Source organism: Neophocaena asiaeorientalis, unplaced genomic scaffold (assembly GCF_003031525.2).
Source record: "Neophocaena asiaeorientalis asiaeorientalis breed wild unplaced genomic scaffold, Neophocaena_asiaeorientalis_V1.1 scaffold32, whole genome shotgun sequence".
NCBI classification, from domain to species: Eukaryota; Metazoa; Chordata; class Mammalia; order Artiodactyla; family Phocoenidae; genus Neophocaena; species Neophocaena asiaeorientalis.
Genome location: NW_020185327.1, coordinates 1,414,150 through 1,428,096, shown reverse-complemented (window position 1 = coordinate 1,428,096; position 13,947 = coordinate 1,414,150). Strand labels below are relative to the sequence as shown.

The 13,947-nt window shown below is 44.7% G+C and overlaps 1 protein-coding gene across 6 annotated transcripts in view; it reads right to left on the bottom strand.

Moving 5' to 3' along the window:
• CLASP1 (cytoplasmic linker associated protein 1) overlaps positions 1–13,947 on the bottom strand; it is a 270,131-nt gene that overhangs the window by 117,308 nt on the left and 138,876 nt on the right. For all 6 annotated transcript variants that reach the window (XM_024734467.1, XM_024734471.1, XM_024734468.1 and 3 more), the window contains 2 exons: positions 4,195–4,347; positions 798–871 (listed from right to left, as the gene is read on the bottom strand). In XM_024734467.1, the coding sequence (XP_024590235.1) occupies positions 798–871; positions 4,195–4,347 (227 nt within the window). The remainder of the gene's footprint in view (positions 1–797; positions 872–4,194; positions 4,348–13,947) is intronic.

Here is a 13,947-nt window from a genome sequence, read left to right as displayed (position 1 = left end):
TACGTCTGTCCTTGCAACTTTAAATACTTCCAGGTCTGCTCTCTCATTTATCCTCACATATTACTCATAAGACAGTGCGGGGGTGGGGGGGGGCGGGGAAGAAACCAGAAACAACCAAGAGTGAGGCATGCCGGGAAGGTCAAGGACGTAAGGATGGTCCTGAGCCTAAAACACCTGTTACCCGCTTTATGCACACACACGGCAACGAAGCAGCAGGTGACAAGGGATTCACACAGACATTAAGCGCTGTAGGAATCCAGAGCACGGACACCTGATGGAGCACAAGCCCCGATCAATGAGAGTGCTGAGGCACAAAGCAGTCTGAGAAGTGTGGCTGTACCCCAGCTTCTGTCCATCAACTCTGCCGCATCTGTTAGGCGGTACTTAAGGGGAGCATCGAGATGGAATAAACTAAGATTTTATGAAACCATTTTTTGTAGTTTTCAGACACCCAAATCCTTCAACTTTACAGACTTTTCTTTCTGAGGAAAATCCCTACATAAGCATGCTTCTTTGTTCTCTCTTCTAACCTAATCCCTCATTTCCCCCTCTTTTAGGTGACCTGACCCACACACTCACTGCAGGGGCAAGCTACTTCTCTCAGTTCTTACTGAAAGGTCATCCTGGGCCGTGACTTTTGCTCTTCTTTTCCTGGTCTGCAACCTCAGATCTCCTGTGGGCTTGACAGTCAGAATTACCCTACCTGGTAAGAAACTCCGCGTGTCGCACACTTGAAAAGTGAAACTTGAAGCATAAGCCCATCCTTGTTTTTAACCAAACGAAACATCCTCACTCACCTGGACTACAGGCACATCATCAAATGCTTTAATAAAGTCCTCTTCATCAACAGCACCAGCTCCCTCTTTTGCAGCTATAAAAAAGATCAATTTTTAAAATGTAAACAATGTGTATCGGAGGAGTCTGAATATGCAAAATCAAAATTATATTTTGGAAAATTTGTAACTATTTTTTAAGTCTTAAGTTTAGAGTTTTTGTGGCATTGACAAGCATTATAGACTTTCAATATTAAGATAAAGTATAGTAATTTTACAGTGTAACATATGTTAGCTTAAAACCATTTAAAGACACTACTTGCTTAAGGAGGGCCAGTCTAGCCGTTAAAGGATTTAGATGGTTTACACTGTATTAATGTATAAGTCTTTTCAAAGATTCCAAATATATAATAGAAATTTTAATTCTTCAGGGAATAAAGGAAATTATGTCATTGTTAGGAATCTAGTAATTTTGTGAAACTTTCAAATAAGTTCTAAAGAATTTAAGTTTCATCTCAACTTCATATTGGTCTCCAGACATTATTTCGAAAGAAAAAAGGAAAAAAACATTTTCATTTCCTTTAACTCATGATAACTGTCAATTTTTCATGTACATGTCAGTTGCAAGTTGACCCCACGAAGTTGCTGTAAGATACTCTGTTACTTAAAAGTTGTTATAATTGCTATCATTTGGGAGAAAGCTTTTTCTGTTTGCTAACATGAGTGTCACTTCGCATATGAAAATCATGTGACATTTTATCAGATGTTTTTTCTTCATAATAAAGGTTTCCAAATGGTTACCTACAGTCATCCCTGTAACCCTCATTAATGATTTATATTGATTAGTCCAAGCGCTTTTCTAGAGCTTCTTACCAGACAAGTTATCTGGAGTTTGAGGTGCTCATGGACCACCTAGACAGAAAGGGCTTTAAAGACAACTCGTTACAGTGGTAAATACGTGTCATCACTCTTGATGACTATTACTCTGCATTCACAAGCAAACTACACACAGACAACAGTAACACACTGTGAGTGGTGCTCTGTGTCTGCTTTAGGTTAGGACTGCGTCCCACCGAGCAGATGGGTGCTGAGCTGAGCGCTCCTCTGTGTGAGGTCTGGCACCACATACCGAAGAGGACTCGTGGGCCAAGCACAGTCCCTGGGCCCGAGGCATCTGACGGGGAGCCAACAGGGAAACTCACGACTATGGCGTTAGACGAAACGGAAAAGGACAGGATCAGGTCTGAGGGGAAGACAGGGTTGGTACCTCTGCACAATCTACGCAGGTCGGGTTTGTGCAAGGGGAACGGTGAGGGAAGGGAAGGAAAAGAAGTGGTCTGACGACACAGAAAATTTCTAAGCCTCGTCTATGGAATGGATGCTACTCAAAAACGGATCAAGAAAACACATTAGGAAGATTGTTCAGGGCTTCCCTGGTGGCGCAGCGGTTAAGAATCCGCCTGCCAATGCAGGAGACACAGGCCCAAGCCCTGGTCCGGGAAGATCCCACATGCCATGGAGCAACGAAGCCCGTGCACCACAACTACTGACCCTGCGCTCTAGAGCCCACGAGCCACAACTACTGAGCCCGCACACCTAGAGCCCGTGCTGCGCATCAAGAGAAGCCACTGCAATCAGAAGCCCGCGCACCGCAATGAAGAGTAACCCCCGCTCGCCGCAACTAGAGAAAGCGCGTGCGCAGCGACGAAGACCCAACGCAGACAAAAATTAATTTTTTTAAAAAAAAAAGTACTGATACATGCTCCAACAGAGATGAACCTCAAAAACATTATGCCAAGGGAAAGGAGCCAGACACAGGAGACTGCATATTGGATGCCTCCATTTCTATGAAATTTCTAGATAGCTAAATGCCTAAAGACAAAACATGGGCTGGGGAAGGAAGGAACGGGGAGGAACTGTTTAAAGGGGATAGGGTCTTCTTTTGAGGGATCAAACTGTGTTGTAACCAGGCAGAGGTGGTGGTCGCTCAACACTGTGAAGATAATAAATGCCACTGAATTGTTACCTTTAAAATGGTTGATTTCATGTTGTATGAATTTAAGCTCTTTAACAACAACAAAAAAATTTTTTAAGGAACCAAAAAGTAAAGGATTAGAAAGAACTAGGAAGAGCAACACAAACGTAAGAAACGAGCCCAGCTCTTCCCTCTGCCGCCAGCACAGCTCCCGCTGTGCAGAGAGACGCTGTGCAGAGGCTACGAGGGCGCTGAGCCGCTGAGTCAGAACACGCCGCCCGGGGCTGCTGCAGAGAGCAAGAAAGGCCAGCAGGAGGAGGTGGCGTCCTAACGCGGGTCCTCACTTCGGCTTTACCTCAGCTCAGCTGGCTGAGCCAAGAGCCCACTGCTGACAGTAAACGCGGTTCTAAGAGCAGCAGCTATGTGATTTTTTTGGAGGTAAAAAATTTACACAGCTATAGTAAATCAACTATACTTCAATAGCATTTTTTTTTAAGTAGGTAATTTGCATGTAAATTTAAAATGTGACAGCCAAATGAAACCTGTCTATAACAAGGACTCAAAACTGCCTAAACTGGGGGATGGGATAGCAGGGGGATTAGGGAAGAAATCCTTATAAATCAATGTTCAAAGCCTCAGGGAGCTAATCCTTACCATTCACTAATTCGGCATCCCTACAGGAACAAAATACATTTTAAAGACATAAGGTACAATCTGACTTCTGGACAGTCTCAGTCTTTGTTTTGTTTTGTTTTTAATTTTATTTATTTATTTTTGGCTGTGTTGGGTCTTTGCTGCTGCGCGCGGGCTTTCTCTGGTTGCGGCGAGCAGGGGCTACTCTTAGTTATGGTGCACGGGCCTCTCATGGCGGTGGCTTCTCTTGTTGCGGGGCACGGGCTCTAGGCGTGCGGGCTCAGTAGTTGTGGCTCGTGGGCTTCAGCGGTTATGGTTCGTGGACTCTAGAGCGCAGGCTCAGCAGTTGTGGCGCACGGGCTTAGCTGCTCCGTGGCATGTGGGATCTTCCCAGACCAGGGCTCGAACCCGTGTCCCCTGCACTGGCAGGCGGATTCTTAACCACTGCGCCACCAGGGAAGCCCGGACAGTCTCGTCTCGATACACAGCAACTGGCTGAAAGTCCCCCTGGTAGTGTCAGGCATGGCTGGAGCCCAAGGCCATCAGGGTACCACGCGCTCCGCTCTGTATTGGGTTCACACGCCCAGAGGCTCCGCCTCAGCAAATGTGGCAACACAGCAGCTCAGACTTACAGCCTACCAGCTTATCAGCATCCACAGCAGAGAACTAATTTAATTCAAGAAGAGCCAGTGGAAGTGTACTGCCAACAGGATTACTTCACCTCTTAAGGACGCACAAGGCAAGTATCACGCACGTCTGGTTTTAAACGTCGGCAGAGCGGACCCCACGGTACCACACTGGGCTCGGTCCTACCTGAAGACTTGGATCCAAGAGTGGATGAGCCGAGCCTGCGGGCAGTCCCCATTCCAACGTTTCTGCGGGAGCTTGCTGGAGCTTTGGATGACGTAGAGCTGGCAGAAGAAGGCCTATTACCATCCACAGAATCCTCATCATCAAAATTTTTATCTGAAGAATAAGCACAGACATCGTTTTTTGTTTTCATTTTTAAGTACTTTTTCACCTGAACTGAAAACAGCAACTAGTCTTAGAGATGAATGGTTTGCCGACTCTTTTGGAATCTGAGGTGCCCATCCAGGTCTAGAAAAAAGCCTTAGCTGAGTCCAGAATGCAGCTACAAACATCCTGTTTGCTTTCACACATCTGGAATGCTCTCCACCCCAATTCTGGAAAACCATAAAACTCATAAAACTACCACCTAGGAGCAGTTACTTTAACAATTTGACATAATTCTGACCATTCTCTCATGCATTTTTTTAATAGTTAACATGAAACTATATTTCATTTTTGGATACTGTGTATTTCAAATATGTCCATTTTACCACATGATGAAACATTCTTCATAAACACCATTTTCACGGTTCCATGGTACTTTGCAACTGGAAAATGGCACAAATGAAAAATACTTTCATTGTTAGACATTTAGGGTGATTCTAATAACTTACCATTAGAAATAATATTGCAACAGATACCTTTCTACTTGCATCTTTGTTTGAACTTCTAATAATTTTAAGAAAAAAAAAATTCCTGGAAGAAGGATTACTTGGTCAAAGAGTATAATAAAGTTTTTGATGGGTACAGCCAACCTTATTTTCAGAAACCTCATATAAATACATACTTTTCCTGGAAATTCAAAGAAGGGCCTATCTTGCCACACCCTTGCCAATGCTGAATATAAAAAAAAAAAAAGCAAGCCTCTTCTTTACTGTTGCATTCCTCTCATAGTGAAGTTGAGCATTTTTTCCTAAGTTCATTAACTTCTCAATGTTCTAAACAGCAGGAAATCCAACCAATATTCCTCAAGTTGTATTTAAAATTTAAAAAAAAGAAAACCATCTTTGGGCTTATAAAAATGAACATACTTATGAACAGCATTTTGATGGCACAAATATTAAAGCTCTCACGATACACTACACAGAGCACGTGTGGGTCATTCAGGAGGCTAAACAAAGAACTTAGGAGTCATTAAAAACAAAAAAAGAAAACTGACGTCCACAGCCGGCAATATTCATGATTTCTGAAAACGGGCGTTAGATTTTTACCAGAAAGTCTGAAGTAAATAATTGCTGACCAAAAAACAGATACAAATAACCTGTTTTTCTTGCTCTAGTCGCTTCTCAGCTGAACTATCAACAGCCAAGTCTTGCGTCTACTCAGGACCCTAACGTTCCTTACACCTCACCAACAATCCCCTTCAAATCACAGGGCTTCTTTTATTCAACAGTCAGGGAGGGAGGAACCACATCCTCACAAATGCAGATCCCTGTGCAAACAGCTTCCCCCCACACGCCTTTACATTCTCCATCGCCTGGGCAAGCTGTGCTGTAATCCACACAGCAAGGTCTTGCTGATTCAGGCGTTCAGTGGTCTATTAGCACAGACTTCCCACGTGGATTCAGAAGTGATTCTTACACTGCAGAGCACACTGACAAGGCCGCTGCAAGAGTAAAACCTGGTCTGAAGTACAGGACGAGGTCACCCACTGGGCACTGACAGGAGCCCCGAGAGCATGTGGACCGCTGTCGTGACGCGGCCACGCTGCGGGGCTGTGTCATTACTCCACTGAGAACAGTGACAGCCCCGGGCTGTGGGGAAGGTTAATAGTGAGTGGGGGACACGACCACGACTATGCTTCACTCAAAAACGCATGTAAATTGTGTTTAGCTTTGTCTTTCTAACACGGGCAGGCATGCCATGTAGAAATGCGTCGTTATTGAGAATTATTTTCAATGGGCCGATTTCACTGGAATTCCTGGAATTTCCACTTGCAGCAATGATGCATTAGCAAGGACCTAACCTCTTAAGAGAAACCAGACAGAATATGTAAAACAACTACTTTCAGACAGGACAACAGGCAGTACAGAGCTGAGATGCCTCAGAGAAGGGAAACAAACAAGGTGAGCTCTACAATCACCCCAAGTTCCTGCCTGGAGACAATTCCCAGGCCACCCAGGCCAGGGAGCCTGACAGCCTTGCTAAGTGGAGAAAATGAAGACCAGACTCCAGGGGGGCCAGGCAGCTGGGAGAGGCAGGGCCGAGTGCTGGAAAAGAGAGAGCCACACTGAAAGAGAGCTCTAGGCATGCCTTAAGTTCTGGGCCACGCCGTGTAAGTGAGATGCCCTAAGGGAGGGCAAAAAATGGCCAGGAGACTGTAAACTGAACAACCCCCAAAGTCCACACAAAGTAGGAAGATGCTCGAGCACCAGAGCTGGGGTGCTCTCGGTGACTCACTGGAGGCATTCAGTAGAGACCCCAGAGAGAGCAAGCCTAGTAGTGGGGCCAGGTCTCAAGGACAGTAGACAGATCCGCAAGTAACTCCACTGCTTTGCCAAACAAAGCATGACACTCTTTAAAGGACTATAACAAAACGCAGACGCTCAACAACGTAACAGTCACAACACACAACATCTAAACAAAAGTTCATAAACAGATGAGAAGCAGGGAAATGTGGCTCATAATCAGGAGAGAAAAACGTCAAAAATAGGGACCCACTAGGAAATGACAGAGATGATGGAACCTGCAGACAGGAACATTAAAACTGCTACACCTGTGTTCAAGGAGTAAAAGAACTCACAGGTACAATGAGAGAAAAGGAAGGTGTTTTAAAAGGACCAAATGGAACTTCTAGAAATTAAAAAACCACAGTAGCTGAAATGAAAATATCGTTGAAATGGGATTCAAAGCAGATTAGACACTGCAAAAGAAGGGGAAAATGAGAGAATTTAAACACACAGCAATAAAATTTAACCCAAATTAAGCACAGAGACAAAAAAAAAAAAGCCTGAAGAAGAAAAGAAATAAGAGGAATAGTCTCAGAGATCTGTAGGATGATATCCAGCAGTCTGGCACACGTGAAATTGCACTGCCAGCAGAAGCCAGAGGGAAAGAGACACATTAGATACTGAGGAACAAAATGACAACAGCTTTCATCAGAAACCACGTGTGCCAGAAGACAGAGGAATGACATCTTGAAAATGGTGAAAGGAGTATTAACCTAGAATTCTACATCCAGCAAAAATACCTTCTAAGAACAGAGGCTGAATTAAAACTTATTCAGACAAACAAAACCAGAATTTATCACCAGCAGACCAGCACTCCAGGGAATGCTGAAGATCTTCAGGCAAAAGGAAAATGGTAACAAATGGAAACTTGGAATTACATTAAGAAATGAAGATCACTGGTGATAGTAAATATGTGGATAAATATAAGACTTTCTTCTCGTATTTTAACTACTGTAAAAGATAACTGATTATTTAAGGCAGAAATAAAATACTCAACATTTGGTCTCCATTCTTTTTATAGTCTCATGTTACAAGGAGGATAACCTCACGGCCAGAGAAAGCATCTATGTCGGCATGTGGATATCCAGGCGGTTAGGATATATGTTGCTGTAAGGGATGCCACACAGAAAACTGGGCAAGTATGAAGAGAATGGAAGCGGTTCAGATTCGTCCTCAAAGAGCTTGTAGTTTTAAAAGTTAATCACAACTTGTCCACGTTCACTGCAGATGTCACATTACGTCCGCTGCACCGAGGACGCAGCTGCTTCATCACTAGCGTCGGCGTGGAAACAGCCCCCAAGGAAGGGAAGGGGGAAAGGCAGCCAGTGGGAGGTTTTTTAAAACTGAGCTCCAACAGTCCCGACTCAGCCTCTTTACTTCCCCTTTGGAAACAAATCTAACGGGCTTACTTATTGAATTTTCTAAACAGATTAGAAGCAACTAAATATAGAAATAGCGAGAAAGGGGGATGGAACACAGGAGTTAAGCACAGTGATGTGAATGAAAAGTGACAGTTGAAAGCCCGACAGCTAAACAGAAACTATAAAAAGCAAACATGCACACAGAAAACACCCTGAACTCACAAGGCTTAGAAGCCAGTGCAGGGGTCAGATCACGTGTCCCAACCTAAAATCACAGTACCGCGTGCCCATCACCACGACGCTGCACCAGCAAGATTACATGATTGTTCATGGGATCCATGTGCTAACAGAGAAAGTAATTCACGTTTTCTATCTGAGTTAGAAATTCAGGGGAACAGGAACGAGGGTGTAGTCATTTACCAGGTTAAATTTGCCCAGAGAGGTGTTTGGAGGATAAAAGTCAATTGAGCCTATTATCTGAAAACTAACACACCGTCTAAAAATAAGTTTGCCCTCTGGTTCCCAGCTTTTGGGACACCCAGAAATTAAAATCAAATCCAAAAGGGGGTTAGGCTCTCAGAAAGGTACCCAGTTTCAGTTAACTGGGGTTAAATTTCTCTTATGTAGAAGGTGCCGTTCCCGACCCGGACAAACGAGCTGTGTTTGCCACCGCACTCGGTCACAGAGGAGACACACTCGGGATCCAGTCCAGGGTGAGGGGTCTCGTGGTCTCTGGGTCTAATATGTTTCAGTATCTTTCAACTAAATCAATCCATACTGAACTCTACGAGTCACTTAAATTCCCATTTTCTTTAGGCTTTTCAGCTAAGCAGACATCTGTTAGAATACAGCCTCTTTTTCTAGAGCTTTAACTAAGGCAAACACATGTGTGAGAATGAATATTTTTAGCTATGCAAGCTTTTGCTATTACATCAACTTAAAACTTTTCACACATTAAGAAAACATCTGTTACACAGAAAACGTTCTTAGAGAAGGATCGGTTCTCCCTGAGCCCAAAGAAATAATTAATTCTATCTCCTGGCACCACTGCAAAGACTGTCAGAATCTGAGGGTCACTTCTCTCACGTGACAGCCTGGGGTAGAAACCTGGCATAAGCTCATTGGCGCCTTCGGTTCCTTTAATCTCTTAAAAATCACGCCAGTTCCATTCCCCCTTTTACAGCATTGGGACAAGACATTTAAAAATAACGCGTGAAACTTCTACAGTGTGACACTAATTTTCATCCAACTCTCAATCACCCCACTCCTGGTAACCCAATTAGCAGGCAGCCATCGTGAAGTGAAAAACAGCAGTAAAACAGCATGCCCCAAAGAACTGTTGATACAATAGAGGTTTTAAAACACAGAAGAGAACCTTTTGAAAAAATTAAAAGTCCAGAGAGCACACACAGTCATTCGTGGACTTAGCAGCAAACCAGCCTAGTTCTCAAGGCTGAGTAAGTCTGTGAACTTGTGCTGAAGCCCTCAACTGTGGTCCAGATGCTGGACAGAGGCTGGCGAGTGGCCAGGGCCGGCACAGGCGGGGGGCAGAAGCAGTCCCTCCATCGGCCTGAACTGACCCACATTCTGAACCCCCTAAGGAAGGGCCGGCAGAGTCCCGGCAGCCTCAGGACTGAGCTATAACCAGGCTGGATCGGGGATGATACAAAGCAACAAGCCACACACAGACTCTAGGTCAAAAGTCATCACACAGACCATCACACAGCACTGTGACTAGAGGTTCAGGTCCAGGAGTGGCAGAAAAACATATCAGTCTAAAGACTGACTTCAAGTTTGGTGTTTAGAACTTGGAATTACAAGTTTTGGATCATATTGTCCGTTTAGAAAATGTATACACTCATCTATGAGGACGAACAAAATGTCACAGAAACTAAGAGGAGGTGTCTGTCCCGTTGTCCATCTGCCAGGGAGGCCGGAACCTAAACCTCCAAGCTTTTCCTCTTTTTTCCCCTGAGGCAGGCTGTGACCCACGCAGGTCCAACGGGGAGAAAGTTCCTCGTTCGTTCTCTTTATAAAGACAACTAACTCCCTGTGTCAGGGTCACTTTGTGGAAGCTGATACCCCAACAGGCTTTCAGCTTCGCCCACTCCCTGTTACTGAAATTCTCCTCCAAGGGAATGAGAAATGTGGCAGCCTAGTAACTGGAGCATAATTAGCAATCCCAAGAGAAGGCTGCACGGAGACGCGATAATAAGCCCAAAGGCAGGCTGCTTTCCGTAAATATCCCCGAATATCTTGTCTTGATCTGTCACAGCTCTAAGCCATGGCTGACGGCCCCATACACCAAACACACTCCTGTGTAATCCTGAACACACCATCCTCTGCGAGCCTCCCTGGCTCTGTCCTGCTCTGGGCTGCACAGCCATACACGTCTTGCCTTTTACTCCGACTCCCCCTGTGATGAGCTGTGTGCAGATCTGTTCTGTCTCTCTGTCCCTGGAGCAGACACATTCTTCTGGAATCCCTAACACCTACCACAGAGCCTGGGCCAACACACAGTAGGGCAATCAGATACTTAACTCTGGCAGTCCGCAGGAAAGAAGTCAAAACTTGTGAATGGATGCAAACCATTCTTCACGTGTCTTTTTCAGAAGCTTTTACTGCTTTTAAAAATGTATAAGGCTTCATGAGATAATATAGTCAAACAAAGTCTGACAATATCTGAGGGAAAATGAAGAAAGTAAGGTAAATACAACCCTAAATGTTTTTTTAACCTTCCTGATGTCCTACCAGTCAGAAATCTTTATTCCTTTTTTCTGATAAAACATATACCTATTTAAAAATTACAAGTCAAAGCCCTCTTATATCAATCATAACCCCCCAAAATTAAACTGTTCACAACGATATATATGCATCTCCAGACTTCAATGCATGCATAAACCTACCATTATACACACACATATGCAACAAAAACTGTTTTGCCCACTACCAATATTTAGTAGATATTTTTTCTGTATCTGTCTAATCCATTTTGAAGACTACTATTATACTGCTTACATATGTAACACTTGATCAATCGCTTATAGATGGCTCGATTATTTCAAATCTTTCACCCTCATAACACCACTGCAGTCATGTGTTTAAAAGCAGCAACAGTGAATGCACACCTAGGTCTGCACATACCTGCGTGCCAGGCCGTGTTTGGGGCTGTGCCTATTCTCATCAAATGCTCCCGACCACCCTAAGAGGGAAGCACTATCATGACTCCACGTTAAAGGCGGAAAATCTTAACGCAGCCAGATACAAGTGCCTAGAGTCACACAGTTAATAACTAAGAGGGGGTGAAGCCCGGGTTCAAGTCTATGTGCGTCTGACTCAAGATGCTAGGATCCGAGTTGTGGTAACAAACAACCAGCACACAAAAAGAGCAACTCGTGTAAACTGGCCACTGTGTGCGAAGCACGGTGCTCAGTACTTTCTGTGCATCATTTTATTTAATTCTTACAACACGTCTTTGCTTACTTAAGAAAAGTACTTAATTAAGATAATTTCTTAAACACGGAATCATCAGTGACTCTTAAGGCTGCAGACAGAGAAATCCTCAACGAAGTATCAGCAAACCAAAGCTAGCAACATATAAAAAACTATCACCATGGCCAAGCAGGATTTATCCCAAGAATGGAATGTTGGTTTAATATATAAAATTTAATTTAATCATCATATTAATAAACCAAAAGACAAAAACACATGCTCTGTAGACGCAATAAAAGTATTTGACTGGGGCGGGGGTGGGGGGAAGAAGCCTTTCATGCTAAAAACACCACAAACAGGGACTAGAAGGGAACTCCCGCAACCTGATAAAGACTAGCTACAAAACACAAAAAACACACTGTTAACATCTTATTTAATGGTGACAGACTAGATGTTTTCCCCCTAAGATGAGGAACAAGACAAGAAGCCTACTCTCACCACTTCTATTCAACACTGTACTAGAGGTTCTAGCCAGGACAATTAGCAAATAGGAAGAACTAAAATTATCTCTATTCACAGATGACACAATCTTGTATATAGAAAGTTCTAAGGAATTCACTAAAAAAACTATTAGCACTAATAAATGAGTTCAGAGAGGTCGCAGAATATTAAACCAAAATAGAAAAATCCATTGTATTTTTATACATCAGCAATGAACAATCCAAAAATGAAATTAAGAAAGCAATTAGCAAGAACATCAAGGAAAAAAAAATACTTAGGAGTAACTTTAACACGAGTTACGTTACAGCATGTTTACTGAAAACTGCATAACATTATTGAGAGAAACTAAAGACGTAATAAATGGAAAGACAGCTCACGTTCATGAATCAGAAGACTTAAGAAAAGTTACTTTGCTCATTATCCAAACTGTATTTCTCGCCCATTTGTCCTCACCAGCTTTGACTTTTAACCAAAGTTGGACGGTGCCTAGAGAGGCATGAAGGTGCAAACCACACTGTCTGCAGCAGGTGGCTGGGTAAAAGGCTGTTTCTCTACAAAGTTCCTACACTCCTCTCCGTCAAAATATGGGGAGTGGGGTAAGTGTACCCCCCCCCCAAACCCAGTCAGTATGGACCAGCAGTGAAACCAAGAAGGACCCTGAGGGGCTTCTGGGCATGAAAGCCTTTTTGTCACCCGTTTTTTGTAGGCAAGACTCCAGCCTCCATGACCTCCTTCCCTGAGTTCCAAAGGGCAGATTAGAACAGCAATCCCACCCTTGAACTACTGCTAAACAACTCCTCATCAAATCCTCCCAGCTTGGGACACACAGTTTTGAGGGCAGGAGCCCACGGTGTCCCCCTCTGCCTGGCAAAGCAATAAAGCTATTCTTTTCTGCTTCACCCAGAACTCTGTCTCTGGGATTGGATTCGGCACCGGTGCACAGAGAAGCTGAGCTTTTGGCATCAGTACTAACTAGGACCAGTCCTACTTAACAGTGCTCAGTGACGAACACCCTTCAATATCCATATTCTGAAACAAAACTTCCTCTGCCCTGTGTACAAAATTAAGAAATGCTTTTTAAGCATTTCAGAGCACAAGGCGTAGAAAAACTTTAACCTGGCGGGAAACACTGGCACATTTCACAGAACAAAACCGGACATGGCGCGACGGGAGCAACGAGGGTGCTGAGAGTGTCTTACGGCTGCAGTCACCCACTGTCCATCACAAAAAAGCAGAGCTGAAGCACACCTAGGTCTGCACATAGGGTGGATGAGTTTCCACCCCCTCGGCCGTGCGCGTGTCCACCCGACGCCCGCAGAGCAGATGAGCCAGCAGAGAGGGTGGGGGCCAAATGGGACAAGAGGAAATTCAGTTCAGGCTTACTCATCCCCTAAGAAGGGAGCAAAAAGGGGAAGCAACTGGGGCAGACACAATCAGAAGCTGGAGAGGGAAAGGAGAGGTGAGGGGACCCAGAGCAAAGCTGCGCCAACACCGGCACCGCCAGGGACAACTGATGAGCCCTCCCCGCGCAGGTCAGGGCGCCCTTCTTCCTCGGCGTCGGATGGAGAACGTGCTGGCCGCTGCTCTACAGCTAGCAGCTCAGGAGAGACGCGGCAGAGCCCGCGGCCAGCCTCGTGGGGGAGGAACGCACAGCAGGTGCTGGGCGGTGAGCCTGTCCCCCCGCGGGGCCACGGCCACCGGCCTGCACCTCCATCAAGACCAACCTCGAGGCTGAAAAAGGGGTTTAAAAACGGAGTCCGCCTTCTGCCTATGCAACGTGTATCTCTCTAAATAAACCTGCTTCCACTTTATTTAATTAAAGTAAAATAAAAAGAGGTTTAGGGCTTCCCTGGTGGTGCAGTGGTTGAGAGTCTGCCTGCCAATGCAGGGGACACGGGTTCGAGTCCTGGTCTGGGAAGATCCCACATGCCGTGGAGCAACAAAGCCCGTGAGCCAAAACTACTGAGCCTGTG